This window comes from Stylophora pistillata, chromosome 5, assembly GCF_964205215.1.
Source record: "Stylophora pistillata chromosome 5, jaStyPist1.2, whole genome shotgun sequence".
NCBI classification, from domain to species: Eukaryota; Metazoa; Cnidaria; class Anthozoa; order Scleractinia; family Pocilloporidae; genus Stylophora; species Stylophora pistillata.
This window is the reverse complement of record NC_142523.1, coordinates 5,721,984-5,744,660: the sequence shown is the minus strand read 5'-3', so window position 1 is coordinate 5,744,660 and position 22,677 is coordinate 5,721,984. Positions and strand designations below refer to the sequence as shown.

General features: G+C 37.7%; 2 protein-coding genes and 1 long non-coding RNA gene across 4 annotated transcripts; 2 read left to right on the top strand and 1 right to left on the bottom strand.

The window, feature by feature from the left end:
* The first annotated feature begins 1,627 nt into the window (after positions 1–1,627).
* On the top strand, positions 1,628–13,571 carry LOC111346329 (uncharacterized). The gene is made up of 10 exons (XM_088760206.1): positions 1,628–1,783; positions 4,627–4,786; positions 5,496–5,641; positions 7,203–7,320; positions 7,786–7,844; positions 8,025–8,141; positions 9,087–9,173; positions 10,118–10,187; positions 11,391–11,477; positions 12,226–13,571. Exons 1-10 carry the CDS (start codon positions 1,670–1,672, stop codon positions 12,324–12,326), a joined length of 1,059 nt encoding a protein of 352 aa, XP_088616332.1. The 5' UTR covers positions 1,628–1,669; the 3' UTR covers positions 12,327–13,571.
* Positions 13,572–16,651: 3,080 nt separating this feature from the next.
* Positions 16,652–17,832, top strand: LOC148729988 (uncharacterized). The gene is made up of 2 exons (XM_088759703.1): positions 16,652–16,938; positions 17,417–17,832. Exons 1-2 carry the CDS (start codon positions 16,701–16,703, stop codon positions 17,830–17,832), a joined length of 654 nt encoding a protein of 217 aa, XP_088615829.1. The 5' UTR covers positions 16,652–16,700.
* Positions 17,833–18,153: 321 nt separating this feature from the next.
* Positions 18,154–22,143, bottom strand: LOC148729987 (uncharacterized). Of its 2 annotated transcripts, none has more exons than XR_016001049.1 (3): positions 21,758–22,143; positions 19,504–21,633; positions 18,154–18,945 (listed from the first exon to the last, which is right to left on the bottom strand). It is a non-coding gene; the product is annotated as an uncharacterized LOC148729987 (long non-coding RNA). The 2 variants fall into 2 exon arrangements; XR_016001050.1 differs by having other exon boundaries at positions 19,504–19,824; positions 21,758–22,132.
* Between the last annotated feature and the right edge of the window lie 534 nt (positions 22,144–22,677).

Here is a 22,677-nt window from a genome sequence, read left to right as displayed (position 1 = left end):
TCTTTTAATTTACAGTTCTCTAGAATTGGCAAATTTATCATAGCAAAAAGAGGACAATACACGAATTCGTAATAATCAATTATTGACCAAACAGCCTAGAATTTAAGTGTAACATTACATCTCGTGTGAGCAATCTTTAAAACCTTCCAGTTTGTGCTTTTTTTCAAATCACAATCACAGTAGAGATTCCTTCAGGTATACAGAGGATATTGGAAGTGAGCTATGCTGTTACCTTTTAGGCCAACACTTAGCTTTAAATGTGAATAGAACAACAGAGTGAATGACATAGAGCTATAAAAGAGAAAATTAAATTCCACTCCACTTCTTTCAAAGCCCAGGTTACCAAATTCGCATTTTGTCACAATTCTGTTAAAATTTCTAATGCTAGGTCAAAAAAAAAAAAAAAAAAAAAAAAGAAGAAAAAAAAAGAAAAAAATTCAACCACATTGCATCTAACTTTGTAAGCCTCGCCAGAAATTAGGTTTCTTGATTGAAAATCATTCTTTATTCCCTCACCATGAAGTACGAAAAAATAAGGTGACCTTTTGGGTTCATTGTGATATATATATATTTTTATATTTTCTACTACCATTTTGTCCTTAGAAGTAGCTGAATGAGACTCTTAGCTAATTTTGAATACCTATTGGCGTTGAGTATAAATTGTTGACATCTTTCATTCTCGACGCCGGAACAAGAGCATGCAATTAGTTTTTGCTTAATCTTGGCTCCAGTCCCCTCACCTTAGTTACAGATATGCATAGCTGTTTAAATTTCAACGGTTACTTTTGAAAATGTATGTGAGTACATACGAAACGTCAAGTCATAATCAAAATGTGCAAGTTCAATATGTTTATCACTGCTGTTTGTGTCTTACTTTTGATCAAATTACGATGACCCAAGAACAAAAGCATATTGTTCTAGATCCTGGGGCGGATCCAGGATTTAGTCAGGGGTGGTTCGGAGAATTGTCCCCCTCCGGAGGGGTCCGAGATTTTGAAAATTAGGTCTTCGGAAGCATGATCTCCAGCGTTCTGAGGGAAAATTTAGGGGGTTCGACCAAACCACCCGAACCACCCCTGGATCCGCCATAGATCGCAAACTTCAACTTTATCAGCATGCAATTAGTTTCTTGAGAAATCGTTGTGTTACTTTGGGGTAACGCAACCTTCAGGGAAGAGTATTGATTACAATTTCTGTTTCAGTGGAATCCATCGCGTAAACTCTGGGAAACGAGACGCACGCGGAATAAAGGGAGTGTACGGAGTCTTCCTTTAGGCAAGAGGGGCAAAGACTCAAAAACGTCATCACACCATCGTAATGAACTCAAAAATGAACTCGTTGTTTGTATTTTGACGAGCCCTTAGGGCGAGTCAAAATACGGCACAATTCGTAAAAATACTCAGCGATGCTGCACAACAAAATGTCTAATAAGATCTATTTATTGAACAAAATAAATCAACTATCCTTGTTTCATTTACAGTTTTTAAGGACACTTAGGGGGACCAGTCTCCTGCCAGGAGTTAGGAAAAGCCTACATACAAATGTCAGTTGTCAGTTAACTCTATCCAGACCTTCCTCTTTGTGCGCGGCCACCATTCCTACTTTGAGTATTCGCCTCACGTGACAGTCACAGTCACGCAATGGTAACTTGCTCAGTAACTGGGAAATCATGGCCGCGCGTACTCGGGACATCATTGTCGAAGAAGAAGAGGAACAAGATGACACTCTAGACTATTCAGAAGACAGTCTTCGTCAGAAGACGACCGTCATTGCCATTGGGAAGGTGAGTTTCTCTTAATACGTGAGAGATATTTAGCCTAGTGACAACTCCATAAAACAGCTGGACATGATATTTCTATTTCGTATAATGTTTTCGCTCCATAATTACTTATAAATATTCCATTTCCTTTGGAGGGTGAATTATGATATTTGCAATCAATTTAAAGAGCTTGCTCTCCAATTTTCCTTGAAAATTCCAATTTATACACATTGCATTTATTAACATGTTTCTCAGCAAGCGCAAGTTTATAAGCTTAGCTTAGCTAATTTCGCTTACATGTAATTCAATTTCAGTTCCAGGCTTTCAGTTTTATAGAGTAACGCAGACAAAATCTCGCTTCCAAAAGACTAGCACGAAATGACTCACAGTATTTGCTTTGTTCAAAAATTTGAAGCAGCCAGCTGCTGTTGAGATTAGTTTTCATTGATCCTTTTAGCTTGACCTCTCATTGTTTTAGCGATCCAAGAATGAATTCTTGTGACAATAAAGGGGAGGACTCACAGTTGTGCGCATGATTGAGAGATGGTGCGGCTTCATCGTTTATTAGCCAATTAGAGAATAAAAGTTAAAGACAGACTGGCAAGGACTTCCTACATGGCTTTTGTGGTCGCGTGGCATTATCACCTTCCAATTGTATTTTTGCTTTCACAAGCATGTCGTAAGGGATTTTCCCTTTTTGTAAGGGATGATAGGTTACATGAAAATTTTTTTCAGCAAGGGCTAATAATTAATAATTTAATAATAATTTTTTATTATTCATATAGTGCAAATTATGAGATGTATGATCTAATGCACTTTACAAGTTGAAAAAGGAAAACTAACTATGGGTCTGATTGAATATAAAGGGGAATTGGGAGTTCGTGAAAGCCATTTCTTAGTCTTGTCATTGATGTGTTTTCTCCAACACACTCATCAATGATCCCATCCATCCAAACACCCATGACAAACAAATGAAAAATCAGGCCAACTCTTGTGAGATCTGTTTGTAAGAGAAATGCATCTTCATTACGCCTTTCACAGACAAAACAAAGAACCAAATCCCCTTCATTTCAAACTGGATGCCACGGGTTCAGCATTTTATTGCCCTTGAGAGCTTGTTGGAAAATGTCATAACACAACTTGCACAGATTACTGTATCCAGATCATAAAACAATTTGTAACACAGTAAGGTCATGGCTCTAAATATATGAACTTCATATATTTCATTGCATCTGATTTATCACTTTCATGGGTTTATTACGAATCAACTTAATGGCCTGCTCCCAGTTGGCTTGTTAGCTCAATTGGTAGAGCGCTGCACTAGTATCGCAGAGGTCAGTGGTTCGCATCCCATACAGGCCTGATTTTTTTCAGGTCTGATTTTCGCTATTGCATAAATAGTGCTATCTACTGTGAGGATCGTGCATCATATGTATCTAATACCGCAGTTCAAAATATATGAACTTCATATATTCATTGCATCTGATTTATCACTTTCACGGGTTTATTACGAATCAACTTAACGGCCTGCTCCCAGTTGGCTTGTTAGCTCAATTGGTAGAGCGCTGCACTAGTATTGCAGAGGTCAGTGGTTCGAATCCCATACAGGCCTGATTTTTTTCAGGTCTGATTTTCGCATTACATAAATAGCGCTATCTACTGCGAGGATTGTGCATCATACGTAACAGTCATCATGAATGTCAGAAAAAAAGGGAACAGGCAAAAGTGCAACTCCACAACAGAGTTCACTACAAATCTTTCAAAGCATCAACAGTAAAAAAACACGAAGGAAAGGGTTAATTTAAGACCCTTTGATGGCATGCTGACTTGGTCGTCAGAAATTTGATAATGCAACAGGACCACAAAAGCCAGATAGGGAGTCCATACTGGTCTGTCATGACCTTTATTCTCAAAATGTTTTTTAAAATCTTGAAATTAGTGCTTTAAAACTGCACTAAAATATAGTTCAATGATCAAACAACTCAACAAGCACTGTTAGATCGAAGGATGACCAAATCTTACAGGGAGTTCAGGTTGATTGCTTGAGTGATATCACATATTAATTTAGCGTCAACTCGACGAATTTAATCCCAAGGCTATCACGCCATGCATGCGTTTAACTGTGATTTCATGCCTTTCTAAGCAAATGTTTGTGCAAATTAAACATGCTCTTTGTTATGTAGTAGTTCCCCCATTTTTTTTCTCAGTAAAAGGTTGCTTTTATCTCCTTGACCAAAGGAATGTCTTTATTTTTTGCTGTCTTTACAATGTTGAGTGTCGGTGGAGGTGGGGGTGGAGTGGGAGATTGTTGGAGGGAGGTGGGTGGGAGTGGGGTGGGGTGGGGTGGGAGTAGGGTGGGGAGTAGGGTGGGGGTGGGATGGGAGTAGGGTGGGGAGGGGTGGGAGTAGGGTGGAGGGAGATTGGTAGAGGGGGGTGGGGTGGTAGGGCATATACAATTATCTTTGGGCTTGGCTTTCAAAACCAGCATATCAAGGTTTTTCACAATACACATACTAATTAAAAAAATTATATTAAGTATCGTGAAACCAGTAGAAAGCAGACATCAGCTGAAGTTCCAATTTTGTCTTCTAATATTTTGGAAAACAAAGCTGTGTATGACAAACACCTAATGATATGTAAAGCTGATTGAACCTGAAAAAAAGAAAGCCATTTTGTAAACCAAAACTTGTATTACCGCTTAGCAGACATTTCAAGTGCTTTTAACTATGTCAAATTAACAAAAGTCTCCCTGTAGCAAACCTCCAAACTGAGAGCTTGATCTCATGATAGCCTATTTTAGCTAAAATTGTGCAGTGGCCCTTGCTGGAGTATCACAGGGAAGTAATGAAGATCCCTCTCTTTTACAGGTGAAAACCTTTGCAGGTCTGGAGGTGGTTGAGTGGAAATTTCTTACCATTTCAGTCATAAATGTGCTTGTTGCAATTGGACTCACCATTGAGAGATTAGTGGATCTTGAGAAAAACACACCTGATTACACCTTTGCTATCATCCTCTTCATTAACATAAGTATGAACCAGCCCTCACTATTGTCTAATCTTTTTAATTCCCAAGATTTGATTGTTAATTCTTCCCTCTTGTTGCTACATATTTCACTGCAAATTACTTACAAGAATTTAGTTTTGCATGGAGAGGTCAACTTCTACCTGATAAGTTTGAGTATTCTCATTACCTGTTTGCTGGATAGTGGATGGATATTATTAGTCATTATTAATATTATGGAGATCAATATTATTAATCACCCCTGAGACTTAAAGGGTTAAGAATGAAAGTGTAAGGCAACAGTTCATTAATTATAAACTAAACCAATGGAAAGTAGAAAATTAGCTGATACCTCTCTGGCCTTAAATTAAATCTGGTTTTTCTTGAGTCCATTACTGTTTGTTATCTTTTAATTTGGTCTTAGATTGGTTGTTATGTTTTGGTTATTTCCAATTAAGTACATGTATATGTGTAACTGAAAGTGCAGTTCACAAATAAAGATTATTCTTCCAAGTAGACACTTCAAATCCATGTCTGTGTGTACAAGAGTTCCACCTTATAAAATGCTACTTTCCATTTTATTTCAAGATAGCCCTTTTTTCGCCAGCTGATACTTAAGGTATTTTTTTCATAAGGTATTTTTTTCATCACCTACACTGCTACATCAAGTTACCTGACATCATCTAGGAGAGTGTACTGTAGTTGACATTGTGTAATTTTTTTTCTTTTCCTGCAGTGTTCTGTTTCTTTTATGCTGTCCATGGAATATTGAGGGAGAGAGAATTTGAACTGTATGCTTACATTGTGGGTATTATTGTTCTCCTGAGCTATGTCTGTGTTGATCTCATTGTCAACAAGAAGAAGCCGACGAAATTGAAATGGGTGAGTTTGACAAAATTCTGTAATGATGATGATGATGATGAAATCTTTATTATTATAGATCAAACTAAACACTTGCAAACATACGTGCAAGTTTACAATGGATCTTTACAAGCATTAAACTAAATAAAATTAAAAAGAGACCTATTTATAAAACAGCGCTTAAAATGCTCTGTGCGAACACATGGCAACTTATAATCATGACCACGCTGGCATAAAGGACGTGCACGTTTGCTCGGAAGGAGATCCACCAAACAATGCACGTTTACATCTGTGACTTTCTCCCACAATTGTTTATCCCTAGTTAAAATTACATTGTTGATGGATATGTGATCCTTGGTGTAACCATATTTCCAATATGTGTAAATGACCAATGTAGTAGCTATCAAGTCAAGGCAGTCCTGAGTGGGGGAGGGACAATGAAATAAGTCGTATATAAGAACGATCCTTCGCAGTAAAGCACTATTTAAGCAATAGTGGAAATCAGACCTGAAAAAAATTTCAGGCCTGTACGGGATTCGAACCACTGACCTCTGCGATACTAGTGCAGCGCTCTACCAATTGAGCTAACAAGCCAACTGGGAGCAGGCCATCAAATTAATTCGATATAAACCCGTAGATGATAAATCGAACAACAACAAACATATGAAACATATGAGTGAACTGCGGTTATGAGACGTATATAAGAACGATCCTTCGCAGTAAAGCACTATTAAAAGCAATAGTGGAAATCAGACCTGAAAAAAATTTCAGGCCTGTACGGGATTCGAACCACTGACCTCTGCGATACTAGTGCAGCGCTCTACCAATTGAGCTAACAAGCCAACTGGGAGCAGGCCATCAAATTAATTCGATATAAACCCGTAGATGATAAATCGAACAACAACAAACATATGAAACATATGAGTGAACTGCGGTTATGAGACGTATATAAGAACGATCCTTCGCAGTAAAGCACTATTTAAGCAATAGTGGAAATCAGACCTGAAAAAAATTTCAGGCCTGTACGGGATTCGAACCACTGACCTCTGCGATACTAGTGCAGCGCTCTACCAATTGAGCTAACAAGCCAACTGGGAGCAGGCCATCAAATTAATTCGATATAAACCCGTAGATGATAAATCGAACAACAACAAACATATGAAACATATGAGTGAACTGCGGTTATGAGACGTATATAAGAACGATCCTTCGCAGTAAAGCACTATTTAAGCAATAGTGGAAATCAGACCTGAAAAAAATTTCAGGCCTGTACGGGATTCGAACCACTGACCTGTGTATTAATCTTGATTAATACACAAATTCTCCTGACAGTACATTGGGAAATATGCAGAGAACAGTATGGAGAATATGCATGCTGATGTTGGGGTACAAAGGGTCAAAAATTTCATTAGGGGCAACTGTGCTTCCCTTGCTGCTCCAATAGCTACCAGCCTTGATGAATTGCATAGAGCTGTAACTTACAAGCCTTGTTCATTTCTTTATTTTTCATTTGTTCATGCATTTGTCTGTCCTTTGTCATCTCTTATCAATTGATTTCTCCTACCTTTCCAATATCTCGTAGGCCAGATTTGGAGCAATTATAGCCCTTGGCATTCCAAACATTTATTTTGGCGTCAAGGTTGCTCGGGATTTTGGGTTTTTAGCCTTCAAGGTGGTGGGGGCCTCGGAGTCATTGCACAGTATGTTTTAATTATTTGATATCATTTCTGATCACAATTTAAACTAGATATTTATCTCAAAATAATTTGATCCAGTTGTTGTACAATAGTCTATCATAATGATACAGAAAAATGAAGTCTTCAGGGTGTTTCTATTGAAAAACTGGTGGATATTTTGTTTCTTTAGCACTGATTTACAAGAACAACATCAACAAAGATTTGAGCTAGTGTCCTGCTGGTGAACAGTATTTAAAAGTCTGACCACTAACAGTCAATTCTTGGTCCCATTGGTAACCAGTTGAAGGCAGTTTTAGACCCTGAACTTAAATACTCGCATTAAAAAAATAAAAAAATTTGTAGAGTAACACTTCCCTTTTAAGGTGACTGCACTGGGTCTCATGAGGCCCCATTGGTGTGGTTAGAGTATCTCATTATTTTGGAGCTCCAATCCTGAATTGCTGATCTGTATTTTGAAACATATTTTAGGGATGTACAGATATGCAGGAATGTATTCTAGTCTTCTGAAATTTGACCTTCAACTTGGGGTGAGTCTGTTTTGATGTGGGTTCTCATTTAAAATTAATTGTTTTTCTTAATGATTTCAGAAGAGAAACTCACCACTTGAAATCCTCAAAACAATCACAATCTCTAACATTCATTATAAACTGTCATTCTTTCTTGACTGAAGAATACTGACAGTGTTTTACAATCCATCATTGCTACAGGTTAGCTTGGTTGTGTTTGTTATCACCAAAGTACAAGTTCTTAGACTTCAGGATAAAGTTACTGTCGGTGTTGGTATTCCACTCCAGTTAGCTTGGAGCATCTTGGGTTGGTTTGCAGTGAGTATCACTGGTATTACGGCTAAGAAACAAACACATGCTTCCTTATACATTGGTAGTTTGTTTTAACGGTGATAAACAGGGCTCGACACTAACTTTCCAACTTACTAGCCAAGTGGCTTGTGACAACTTAGATGTTACAACAATTTCAGTTTGTTTACTAGTGGAAATTGAGAACCACTAGCCAAAACTGTATTTCTACCAGTCTTTGGCTAGTTGGCTACCATTAGTGTCAAGCCCTGGACAAAGATATAACAACATTTGTTATTTACAATTAGTGATGATGATAATGAGCAATTTATGTTAATAGTTTATTGCTTAATTAACCCTTGAACACCCATGAGTGACCAAGATGGAAATTCTCCATATAATATTAATACAATATCAAGGAAACTGATGATGAAGGAAAGTAAGTGTGAGGTTTGATAAAGTCCAGCAAACAAATCAACAGACTTGCAAACTGACTTGATTCAACTATAATTACTAACTATTTTTGGTTAGCTCAATTGGTTAAGTGCTGGACTTTTGTGCAGGAGGTCGAGGGTTCGAGCCCCGGCCGGACCAACACTCATGGTCTTAAAATAATCGAGAAGGATATGCTACCTTTCTATAACATTGATCAAGAAATGGTTAGATATTCTAGTCTTCTTGGATAGGGATGAATTTATAAATGTAAGTCCCATCTCCTGCATCTAGCAATTAGTTAATTTGGTTAGGCAGGAGACGTTAAACAACCCACTTCACGAGATTAATGTGATGTGGTCTGGCCTGGTTACTGGGAATTGGGGGGAGGGGGCATCTGTAATATTCACCTTTATTTGATTGTAAACTGCTTAGCAGTCTGGTAAAAGTCCCCCGTACAGTGTTGTAAAGCGCCATGAGTTCAAGATATGAGCACTATATATTAAATACAAGTTATTATTTATTATTATTATATTTTTAAAGATGAGAAGAGAGTGGATGGTACTAGTGTATCTTTTTGTTCCTCTAAGCTTTGTGGAGCCTGCTTACTTAATCTACAGAATATATGAGGTTTGTTTTTGTTTGGAAAATGGAGGTATTATATGCTTTGCTTCTGTGTTTACATCCTCATTGCCACTCACTTCAGATTACCGGTAAGTGACAATTCCTTTGAGAAATTGATGTTGCACATTGATTGTCATACCCAGCTAGCTGCAACAGGGGTATGTAGTAATAATGAAAATGTTTGAGCTATTAATTAGGAAGTAATCATCTCATGATCTGTATTTGGGTGGTAAGAAGGATCTATTATATTTCCTTGAATAAGTGCCCATGCTCAAGTAAGGCTGCCCCCCCTCCCCCCCCCCCAAGGTTAGTGTCCACCACCTAGGCTGTCATGCCAAACATGCAGCCCTCTTGCACAAGTCCTCCCCCTCCCTTTCTCAATTTCTTAAATGCCGGGGATACAGGGAAAACCTGTTTCTATTGCCACTTTATTTATAAATTTTCAATCATCAACTACAGCAGAATCAGTACATATATCTTATTAACCAAGTGCGAGGGCCGTACTGAGAGAATATCGGCCCGAGGTCCGATATTCTTCCAGTACAGTTCCAAGCAAGCTTGGCTAATAAGAGATTTATTACACGACTGAAGTTCAAAGGGACACAAGTGCAGTATCATTCGGGACCATAAGGGACAATACTGAGAGAATATTGACCGGCAATAGAGCATTTTGATTGGTTGATTTTAGTTATTGGCCCTCTGACTTCCCGAGTTGTGTAATAAAGAACAATGATAAGCACCCCCCCTGTGATAAAGGTCCCTTCTCCTTAGGAGAGGGGCCTCTTTAGGGGCCCTTCCTTTTGGTCAAAATTTTAAATAAGCACCCAGGCTCTTATTTGAAGAGGTACAGTAATTATGTTTGCCAAATCAATCTATTAAACATATTAATAATTTGATTGTCATTATCTATTGGTACATCTTGCAAATTTAAATGGTTTGTTTGTGTGTAGGTGGCAGATAATTTGGCCGAAGACCTTGCGGGTGGTCGAGGTGTTCTTGATTACTCTTTCTTGGGGGCAGGTTTGTATATTCCCACTTTTTTAATGCAAATGTTGGCTGAAAGTTAAATAGTTTTGTTTTTTATCAGAGATAGGACATGGGAAAGGCTATAGGCTCCTATTCTATACTGCTTTCACCCCCAAGGTCTCCTTAGTAATTCTCCTTGCTGTCTGCCATACAATTCTTAAGATGTTTGTTCGGATAATTTAATACTTGTTCAATTTATAATCCCTTTATTGATATTTTCCATTTTTCTTATCACTTTCCTTCATCTTGATTTTGTATTGATAGTTATTGCATGAAAAAATTCTCATTTGGTCACTCATAGGATGTTCTACCTTGGACCTACCCTGGTCAGGTCATTGTGCTGACCTTCATAGCCACTGTGGGCGTGTCTATCTAACAGCTCTCTCTCTCTAGCGATGTCTAGCAAATTTAATGCCTTCTTTCTATGAAATTAATGCCATGTAGAGTGAAAAGTCCAATCTCTACTAGCTGCTTACTTTGCAGTCTCTGCCTTCTATTTTGAAAGTTATTGAGACCTCAGTCTGTAATTATAGTACAAATGTGTTGTGACAAAGTGTGAAAGAAACCTTAAAAAACACTGGGGACATTTATCTGCTTTGAAGTGGCACTCTGACAAGGGGGAGTGAGATTTCTCTTAGTGGTCTCATGCTTCTGGAACTTGTGTAAGCTTTAGGGAGGTAGAGCTTCTATTTCATCTGGTAACTTTAGATTGACTTGTCTTAGTTGTTTGTATGGGCCCTACCTATTGTATCTAATCCAGATCATAAGTTGCACCATTTTCTCCCTCCCAAGAACTATTGTCATAACTTTAGAAGACAATGCCACTTTGCCAATCCTGTCATGCGTACCAAGCGTTTTTCTAGCACATTTTTGCCATCTATGTGCAGGCGTCAGCAGTTTTCATAGTATGAATTTTTACAAATTTTTATAAATTAGTATTCTAAGCTTAATTTTGTAGGTTTTAGTACTATTTCATATAATTATAAGCTTTGTAGTAATGGAATTTGTAAATTCATGCAATTCAGCCTTAGATGGCTGCCATATGGATTGAATTAAAGCTCCACTTTACTTTACCTTTACCCTTGTTATTTGGTTGCCAAAGAGAGAAGCGGTGGAGGGGGGAGGGAGGGTTAGGGTTAACCCTAATGCAATCCTCAGGTTTACAAGTTGTCTTTAACATTTCTCATTTGTTTTCAGCTTCATTGGCTTTTGTCGTCCGAGTGCTTGTATTGGTCGCTCTAAAGCTTGTGGTGAACAACTTTGGAAAAGGACTGAAAGAGACTGGTAAGTATGTAACATGAGACCTGTTTTTTTGGGGTGAAGTCTGAACCTTTTTCAGGCTTGGCTACTTGTTATGTTTAGTACCATCAAGAACCTGCTTGCCTAGTCTATAAGTGAGAGAGGCAGTGGCTTATAGTAGTCAGTACACTGGACTCTGGGTTGAGATGTTTATGTTAAAGACCTGGCTGCATCAAAGCTTTTTGCTGTCGTGATGCCTCTCTCCACTCAGGAGTTTAAATGGGTATCTTGCTGAAAAAAATCCAACAGTGAAATGAGTAATGAGAATCCAAACTCTGTAGAAAATAAGTAATTTAAATTATAACAATATTCAGTATGAATAAAACTCCTTACATTTTGTAACAATTCCAAACTGAGGGAATAAAATAAACATGAATGAAAACTAAAAAACAATAACCAAACTAAACTCTGTGTAGAAAAACAACTCAGAGAAAATGTCCACAACAGTTTCCATTGTCATGGCCAAAGCCCCCTGATGTGATTGGCTAATTTACAATAAATCATGTGCACCATGCGTGAAAACTAAAACAACATGGAGTGGGGAGGGGAAGGGGAAAGTGAAATTGAAATTCACAAAATGAAAGAGATTTTCTATACTTGCAATGTACTGGCAGCCCTCTAAGGGGGAATTAATAACACTCCATGTCTCTTTATGCTAAGGAAACCAGGATAAGCTTTAGTTGGGTGGGCCAAAAGAATTACTTAATATCAATTTTTTTTTTATTTGATTTAGTGTTTAACCTGCCAGTGACAGGAGATGAGCCTCCAATGTTTCCAATGAAAAGAAAGACAGCAAAGTGTTGTGGAATAGTTTTCTGTGGGCCATTGGGATGAGAACTTGCGATAAATAATTGTTGCAAAGTGACGACTAGAACATTACAGATCTAGCTTACAAGCCCATAGAATATAATTTAAATTTTACCTTCTAGAAGCCTGAGCTCTTAAGGTATTGAATAAATACTTAGCTGGTCAACTTCAGATGCTTCTCAGTTTGTGCAGCTCTCAGCATGTAAAGCTGTGTAAGGTATATTATTACACGACTCGGGCAGTCAGAGGGCCAATAACTAAAATCAACCAATCAAAATGCTTTATTGCCGGTCAATATTCTCTCAGTATTGGACTGGGCACTGTCCCGAATGGTCCCAAATGATTCCGCAGTTGTGTCCCTTTGAACTTCAGTCGTATAATAAATCTCCTATTAATCAAGCTTGCTCGGGACCGCACTGGAAGAATATCAGCCTTCAGTCTTTTTTGTATGGAACTCGCTGCGCTCGGTCCATACTGTCAAGACCTCGGGGTGATATTCTCCCAGTACGGCCCTCGCGCTTGGTTAATAAGATATATATATTTCTAAATTTATCATTCAGTATCTGTTATATGGTGATTAATTATTTTAAGCAGGGGTAACATTCATTAAAGAGACTCAATCCTAGAAATACAGAAAGCCAATTTCTTATGTTCTGTGGAGAGGATTCCTTGTCAGGTTTTCTCTATAATTCTGTTCATATTGGGCTTCTTTATGGATAATGCCTGAATTTTTTTTCTTGAATAATGATCAGTTTTATTTCAGCTTTGAAAAGTCTGAAAAACTCCTTTTGTTTTTATAACTAATTTTTTTTATAGATACAAAAGATGTGTAAAATATATTTCCAGAAATCATAAACATTTTGTTCAAATCACATTTGTTTTGTTTTAGTTTTATAGGTCAATAAATGTAGATTTAGATATTTTGTTACGTTATTTACAGTTGATTTTAAATTCATACAAAAGTGTTTTGATGATCAGGTGATATGCATTAGCAAATAATGCTTCACAGATGTTAGAGGAAATGTTAAAATGCCATAGTTAACTAAGTTCTTAAAAGCTATATTTAAAGTTGGGTTAGACCTGTAGAATTAATGAAATATGTTCTGATGACTCTCATCAGACGATATAGCATTGTATATTGTAAAATTAATTGTGCTATAAGTAAGTTACTGAGAAAAATTGTTTGATTTTGATAAGAATGTTTCCATGTGAGTGTGTTTATTATTTCAGAGTAATGTTCATTTTTTTTTAAATAAACACTGTTAGAGGTGATCATCTCTTATATTTTCAAACTTTTTTTTATTAAGAGGCAGGATATTTTTTTTTATCTCATCCATCCCCTTTTAAAAAACTTAGCAGGCCTTGTTCCCCTTACCCTCCCCCCCCCCTTCCCCCTGTGAAACAAATCTTGAGTACCCAATCTTTGTTGGTAATTTACCTCCCACAACTTCAGTTTTCATCTTCAATTCTTCCCTCCCCCACCCCCTCCAATCGCCAATCTGTGCTGATGACTAATGAAAGGCTCGAGAGTTTTCGTAACATCGCGTGACTACCCCAACACCGGTTACCAAACTCAGGGGAAATTTAGTGGCGTGACGGGCGTAAGTTTTCGGGGGTCTGGGTGCGAAACAGCGGGGAGTTTGAATTTTTCTGGTTGACTTTGTGGGGCACTCTCAACCGTTTAAAACGATTTTGTCGAAGAAGAGAACCCAATGGCTACTCAGAACTGTGCTCATAGTTTTGGAGTATTGTGGCAGCGAGCTAAGGAACTGCTGAAGAGGGAGGATTATGATCGACTTAAAACTGCGATTAAAACTTTCTCCAAGACACGATCGGTGGAGGGATTGTGTTCGGATCTTCTAAAGATTGTCAATTCACGTTCAAAAGTTGATATTCTTGTAGAAGTCAGGCGATGTCTTCCAGAAAATCTGAGGAATAAGTTTACCCGACAATTCAATGAGCTACTTGAAGCCGAAGTCAAACGAGAAGGAGAAGACTTTGGAAAAAAGAGGAAGGTAGTAATCAAGGAAGGAGAAAACACTATGCCAAATTTTCAAGGAAGCCCCGCCAAGAAGACCAGGCCAGTAAAGGAAAAGCCACGGAGATCTAAAGAAGAGAAAATAATCTCCATAGGGCCTGTTTGCTCAAAAGAATCTACTAGTTTGGGTATTGAAGCTCAAAAAGCTGCCTTGACCGATGCTGTTGACTCTGACCAAGAAAGAAAAATTATCGTTCTTGAAAGGAGATCCTTGAATCATGGATTTGGTTTTAAGATTCAAGGTGGAACGTGTCATCGCCCTTCCATAACCGTAGCTCAAGTGACAAAACATTCGCTTGCTGATAAGCAAGGATTGAAAACAGGCGATAAGATTATTCGAGTTAATAACCAGCGCTGTGGAAAAAGAAATCTGGTTGACATAACCCAAATTATTGTAAATTTAATCAAAGCATCAAAGACGCTTCATATGAGGATCATACCTGCTGGAGATGTCTCCGATAAAGAATGTAAAACTCGCGATAAGCCTGAACCAGCTTACACTTTCTAATTTAAATTCCTCCTGAACAAACACTTCAATCCAAAGAAAATTAACGTTTAGACATTGTGCATTGCTAACGATAAATAAAGAAAGTAGAGAGCGGACTTAACGATGATAACGAAATAGGTAGCTTAAAACATCAGCAAACCGTATTACATACCTGTTTGTTACATACCTGTTTGTTACATACCTGTTTGTTACATACCTGTTTCTTACATACCTGTTTCTTACATACCTGTTTGTTACATACCTGTTTTATCCGACTCGAAGTGATCGTTTACATAAAAATGATTACTTTTAAATGACCCGAATAAATCTGTTCTACGATTTTGATGACCTTGTCATAAAAAAAAAGGCGTTTTTAATCATGCTTTCATACAGATTGAAGTGAATTTTGGCAGAATCAGGGAAATGAACTAGGCGTTTCTCCGAATTTTCAACCAAAACCTTCCTTAATTTTCTTCTTTGGCGATGTTCTTTAACAAGAAGATGCAGCAGTTTGCTGTAGTTCGACGCAAACTCCCCCCTCCTTTTTTTTTCAATAATACAAGGGAAAGTAGGATAGAAGACATATAACAATTGCTAGGAGTGCGGACAATTCCTTACCTTAACAGTATATTCCATAGACTGAAAACTTTCCTATGTTTCGGAGGGAAAAAAAGATCTTTTAATTTACAATTCTCTAGAATTGGCAAATTTATCATAGCAAAAAGAAGACAATACACGAATTCGTAATAATCAATTATTGACCAAACAGCCTAGAATTTAAGTGTAACATTACATCTCGTGTGAGCAATCTTTAAAACCTTCCAGTTTGTGCTTTTTTTCAAATCACAATCGCAGTAGAGATTCCTTCAGGTAAACAGAGGATATTGGAAGTGAGCTATGCTGTTACCTTTTAGGCCAACACTTAGGTTTAAATGTGAATAGAACAACAGAGTGAATGACATAGAGCTATAAAAGAGAAAATTAAATTCCACTCCACTTCTTTCAAAGCCCAGGTTACCAAATTCGCATTTTGTCACAATTCTGTTAAAATTTCTAATGCTAGGTCAAAAAAAAAAAAAAAAAGAAAACAAAAAGAAAAAAAAAGAAAAAAATTCAACCACATTGCATCTAACTTTGTAAGCCTCGCCAGAAATTAGGTTTCTTGATTGAAAATCATTCTTTACTCCCTCGCCATGAAGTACGAAAAAATAAGGTGACCTTTTGGGTTCATTGTGATATATATATATTTTTATATTTTCTACTACCATTTTGTCCTTAGAAGTAGCTGAATGAGACTATTAGCTAATTTTGAATACGTATTGGCGTTGAGTATAAATTGTTGACATCTTTCATTTTACGACGGCGGAACAAGATCGGAGAGCATGCAATTAGTTTTTGCTTAATCTTGGCTCCAGTCCCCTCACCTTAGTTATATATATACATAGCTGTTTAAATTTCAACGGTTACTTTTGAAAATGTATGTGGAGTACATACGAAACGTCAAGTCATAATCAAAATGTGGAAGTTCAATATGTTTATCACTGCTGTTTGTGTCTTACTTTTGATCAAATTACGATGACCCAAGAACAAAAGCATATTGTTCTAGATCCTGGAGCGGATCCAGGATTTAGTCAGGGGTGGTTCGGAGAATTGTCCCCCTCCGGAGGGGTCCGAGATTTTGAAAATTTAGGCCTCACGGAAAGGTACCCCACCCATGGAAACCATAACCCCATGAAAATCTCAGACATGCGCAGATTACATTACTTTCCAGCACTGCGTGAGAAAAGGAACGCGGGCTCGCGCCGTGAGTTGTTTACTACAAAGTTACAGATTTTTGTTAATTAATTGCCGGCCGACTCACCGACGATGAGACCTGATGGCACGTAAAAGAGCTCACGGCAGCCAGTTTTCTTGCAAAAATCAGCCACCAGTCAAAAAGAAGCCGAGAAAATATGTGAATTATTCCGAAGAAATAGAAAAAAGCAGCATTGTAGTGCAAGTGTGCAGCTTTTTAAGTGAAGAAAAACTCGATCGACTCGAGAGAGAGTGTAAGGGTTTGAGGTCCGAAAACGCCATTCTAAAAGGAACAGTCAAAACCCTAAGGCGCAGTCTAGGTAAGTGTTTTTAAGGAGAGAATGGAAATGCAAACACTTACAAATGTCTACGAATACTACTGCAGATTGTCTGAGCCACCAATTACGGTGACTGATTTTCATTCCCATTCTGAATTTTCGCCGGTTGCAACTTGCGCGATCGTAGTTGACACCACTTTTAAATGGTTTTAATCATAAACCGATAACACTCCCACCAAACAGAAGCCGAAAAAAAAACCTCTTGAATGTTAAGATAGAGTAGTCGATATGGCCGCATGGTCAGTAATAAAATGTACAGGCAAGTTGATTCTTCGGTCAGCAAATCATAACGACGCGTATCTTTAAGTGTCATACACTATCGAGAGTTTCTAAACATACCTTATTGATAGAATTTCTAGTCGGATATTTTTACTTTGTATTCTTTGTTTCCATACTCTATCATGTGAAATCCGTGAGTTACATTTGACTAATTTCAATTGTTGCCTTTTCATAATTTCAGTATTTGTAAAAGGAAGGAACGTCCAATTGAAAAAGGACGTGTTGAGGCTCCAAATTCAACTCAAAAAGTGTCAAAACAAACTTACGTCTACTGAAAAAAAAGAAAAACAAGTCAGCAACAAGTTAAGAGGGACAAGATCTGCTTCCTCAAAACTGAAAAAGAAATTGCAGGGGAACAATGAGTTTGTCAAAAAGGGATATTCTCTTGTGGAGACATTTGCACATGGTAACAATGGATACAACCAAAGAACTTTGATGTTTATGGCTTGTGTCAGATACATGCAACATGCATCTTTGCTATCTTATCAAAAGACACCTGTAGCATTACATCTGATTTTCAATATTTTGTTTGATTGTAGCCCCCCACAAACTTTGTTGTCTCCCCAAGTACACTTTCTGAGTGGAATGTTCTCTTAGGTGAAGCAGACAAACTAATTTTATGCAAGTGCTTCTCAAATTCCAAGTATGATTTTCATCTCTGGAGCGATGACTCCCACAAAGGAGGAGAGGAGAGGCACATAGTGGGTGTTCACACCTGGTGCCCTAGAGAGAGCAAGCCACGAGCTTATGTCCTAGCAAATAGCCTTACAGCAAGCGGGTCTGGAAAACACTAGTCTGATGTGGATTATCATGTTGTGAAAAACGAATATGACATCACCAATGTTTCGGGGTTGGTTGGGGACAATGCCTCTACCCAAAAGGGAAAAGTAAATGGTCTCTTAGCAAACAACACCAAAATTTTTGGAAAAGAAATGTTCTTTGTAAGATGCTACCCACATGTACTAAACATCATGCTGAGAAGAATGTGCCAGGCTGGGTTTAGAGCAAAGGGTGACATGAGTAACCCCCATGTTTTACAATTGCTATATAAAATATCTTGGCTCCATCATGAGTGTCCAAGCCAATACAAAGTTATGTATGTTTCTCTAGGTATTCTTAGTAAAGAGCCACCCCTTCCTCAGACATTCATTGACACAAGGTGGACATATTATCATGAGACTCTCCAGTGGTATCTTAAGTATGGAAAAGCTTGTCTACAGCTTGCTGAGCGTCTCCTTCAAAGATTGCCAAAATCAGACAGCCACCACACTATTTGGCAAGATGTCATTAAGATGAGCTCAAGTCCTATGATTCAAGTTGAAATGAAGTTTTTGTTTGAATTCCTTGACAAGTTCATCATTCCATCTCTGAACACATCCCAAGCTAGTGATGCAGAACTTGGTTTTTCCAGTGGTTACCTTGCACGGTTATGGCCAGCAACTGTTTTGTTAAGTGAAATGTTGAAGTCTCCATCAGAACATTTTCCTGTAACACCACAACAGGTAAAGATGTCATTGAAAGACCCAGCAGCTATTGACCATTTTCACAAACAAGTGCAGAGGCCAATGTTACAAGAAGCACTTAAAGTAATCAAAGATCATGGAGCAGAGTGGTTAACTTTTCCTAAGTTGTTTGGAATGGGAGCTGATCGGAGATACCAAAGTCATTTCTGGCTTACGGTTTTATAGCTTCTTGGAGTCTCATTCAGATCTGAAAATCAAAAAGAAAAGTCAGTGAACATTTCCTTTCATGTTCATGGACAGAACATTGGTCTCTAAGGACAGAGTTGGATTAATTAAGTGGGCCACAATTGGAAATTAAAGGAACCCCAATTGCTATGTGAGATCAAAGAAATGGCTTTATCACAACAGAGCTCAATCATAAGTAAAGAGGCCACTCCAAACCTGTTTGAGTTCTACGCCAAGCACAATTTTAGTCTTCCAGTTAACAATGTTCTTGCAGAAAGACAGTTCAACCGTTCACAACTGTATCCCAATGATAACATGTCAGAGTTATCAAAACAGGCTTCAATCGCATTTGTTGAGAACATTCTGCACAGTGTAAAAACCAACACCAGGACCACAGAAGCCACACGTGAAGTTCATGAAGAAAGAATGAAAGAATATGCCCAAATGCTCACCACAGACCTTTTGCAAGAGGCAAGAAAGAACTTAAACAAGATTAGAGAAAACAGCACACATGGGCCACTTACAGCAAAGGATGTTTACCATAAAGCTTGAATAGAAAAGAAAGTAAACAATGACTTACCGGATATGATTCAGTCACTAAAAGCTGATGGTCGCAAACTTATACTTCACTGGAAAGCTTCTGTCAAGGGAACATCTGCACTGGGGGGATAAAGGTCATTCAGCCCAACAGTAATTGAGGGAGTTACCAGTACACCTGATGGACAAGTTCCAAGACTCATGCAGCTAGCAGTGCTAAAGGTGTGGAACTATGGGGAGGAGCTACCAATTTATGATCTACCAAGAGAATGCCAGTTGTGTTTACAAAACCTTCCAAATGTCTTCCAACCTCCAACTACTTGTCTTTCCAGGTCCCACATGACTGTACATATTACGCCATTGCCTACACATGAAGAATAAAGTAGTCATAGGGGTGGCTCAGTAATTTTTAAACATTTTAGATTTGTACATAAGAACTGATTTCACTGACCCACACTGCATGAAGTAAATGTATCTCAACATGAATGCATTTTTACACACAGAGACACATCTAAAAATTAATAAATGTTTCAATGCAACATGTTAGAACTAACCTGATAAAAGCAGGTTGTATATACCACTTTAGTTAAGTGAACAGAGCTCAATATCAGTTTTAGTGGATGTAGCATGTTAGCTTTGCAATATTGTAACTGGTTTTGCAGGGTATAAATAAAGTGCATGGAGCCAAAGCTGAGACATGCATGTATTTAATCATGTTGTATTGGATCTTGAATTAAATGAATTGAACTTTACATTCAAAATGAACAGTAGGTAAATGAAGCTGTAATATATCTGATTTTTAATTGTTGTGCATAACTGTAGCTTAGTAGAATATTAAACAAACATTGAAATGCTGTCACTTTACTACAGCAGTTTAAGACCATAATAAATGTAATACTTAACTACACGTAGATTAATTATATCATTATAATGTTGCACATGTATAATTAAACATATCATTAGCAGTAGGTAACTTTTAATGTGATAAGTACATGACTTGTGTATAGGTGTTCTTGTACATTAAGTGAATCATTTTGTACAGGAAGAGCAAAGCTAAGTGATGCAGCCAATGTTATGTTACATACAGTTAGTGTACAATGCATAACAGTAATAAATTAGATTTAAACACTGGAACTGTTAAAAATGTGCAAATTTCATTATCCTGTCTTTCCTTATTCCGCATAAAAGATAAGTAGTACAAATCTGACCCGTAATGAATCCTCTCTCCCCTTTAAACGTTTTTCTTCCCCTATTAAATATCTACAACGATGGAATTTTTTTTCACATACAGGCAACTGGTCACAGCCTCTAAATCTGGACCAACACAAATATGAATATGCAGTGTGGTCGAAAAAGAATCAGTGTATTGGTCGATCCTCCACATTTCAAAGCGCCCAAAAGAAATAAGCATTGATTTAACAATCGATATCAGTCAAACATCATCAATAGTAGCATCGAGTACCCGAGAACAACAACAACCTTTTATTTATGTGTCAAATCTAAAATAGCAGTTATACAACCACTAACTGGGGACACTAAATACTACCTAAAAATTTAAGAAATTTAAAAATAAAACAATATATATGTACAATTTAAAATCTAACCTAAGTCTTACATAAAAGGCAGTTTTCACATTTACTATCAGTCAATTTAGAAACAAGGTCTATTCTACGTATGTTACATTTAAAAGATGATATGGATGTCAGTTCTCTTACATTTCTTGGTACAATTGCCCATATTTTGGGTCCCATATATCTAAGCGAATGTTTTCCAAAAGTGACAGTATTAAATCTAGGTATACCAAAATCATTATTACGCAGTGTGTACCTAAGTTGTGGAATTTGAAAAAGGCTACATATGTAATTAGGAGATAAATTGTTCTTTACCTTATACATAAGAATGGCTATATCCTGTAGTCTTCTGTTCTGCAGTGTACTTAGGTTAGCCATGTCTAATAATTTATCATAACTACTCCCCTTATCACAGTAAACTGCCCTAAGTGCCCTTTCTTGAATACGTTCCAATTTTCTAGTATCACTCGCCCTACAAAAATGCCAGACAAGATGGCTGTATGTTAAATACGGAAGAATGGCTGCCTTAAACAACTTCAGCTTGGTGTCTGTTGGTATCATATTCCTCTGAGAAGTGATTGATAATTAACTGCTCTTGGTTCCTGTTGACGAATAAACCGGAGGTCACTCTCGATCTCGGGTGGGCGATATTGAATGTAAGCTAATCGACCTATTACCACCAACACCCCCAAGATAGGGTCAAGATAACCTAGTTTATAATCTTACCTCGAGCATCGTGCGCTTGCTTTACTCAGTCGATATATTTCATTCCTCCATTACATCTCGAGCGCGCGTTAAAAAGATGAAAATAACTTTAATACGAACAACAGTGGACTCCAAACCTCAATTTGCCTTGAAACTACGATGCCAATTCTTGAACTTGTCCGTTTCGAAATTCCAAAATAATAAACACCACTCGCAATGAATGACAAAACAGTACGAAAAAATAGCATTTCTACCACTAAGTCGATGACAAGAAAAAAAATAAAACGGTAGAATCCTTAACTCCGTTGCAGTCTTCGCGGTTTAAGTATTAAACTACCAGAGACTTTGTGTTTTGATAAGATATAATTTACACGGTAAAGTTTCAAAAGCGTGGAGCGGAGAAGTAAACACAACAAGGGAAGTCATCTGCGCATGTCTGAAATTTTCCTTAACTCATGTGCGTACGCTGTTCCGTGAGGCCTAAAATTAGGTCTTCGGAAGCATAATCTCCAGCGTTCTGAGGGAAAATTTAGGGGGTTCGACCAAACCACCCGAACCACCCCTGGATCCGCCATAGATCGCAAACTTCAACTTTATCAGCATGCAATTAGTTTCTTGAGAAATCGTTGTGTTACTTTGGGGTAACGCAACCTTCAGGGAAGAGTATTGATTACAATTTCTGTTTCAGTGGAATCCATCGCGTAAACTCTGGGAAACGAGACGCACGCGGAATAAAGGGAGTGTACGGAGTCTTCCTTTAGGCAAGAGGGGCAAAGACTCAAAAACGTCATCACACCATCGTAATGAACTCAAAAATGAACTCGTTGTTTGTATTTTGACGAGCCCTTAGGGCGAATCAAAATACGGCACAATTCGTAAAAATACTCAGCGATGCTGCACAACAAAATGTCTAATAAGATCTATTTATTGAACAAAATAAA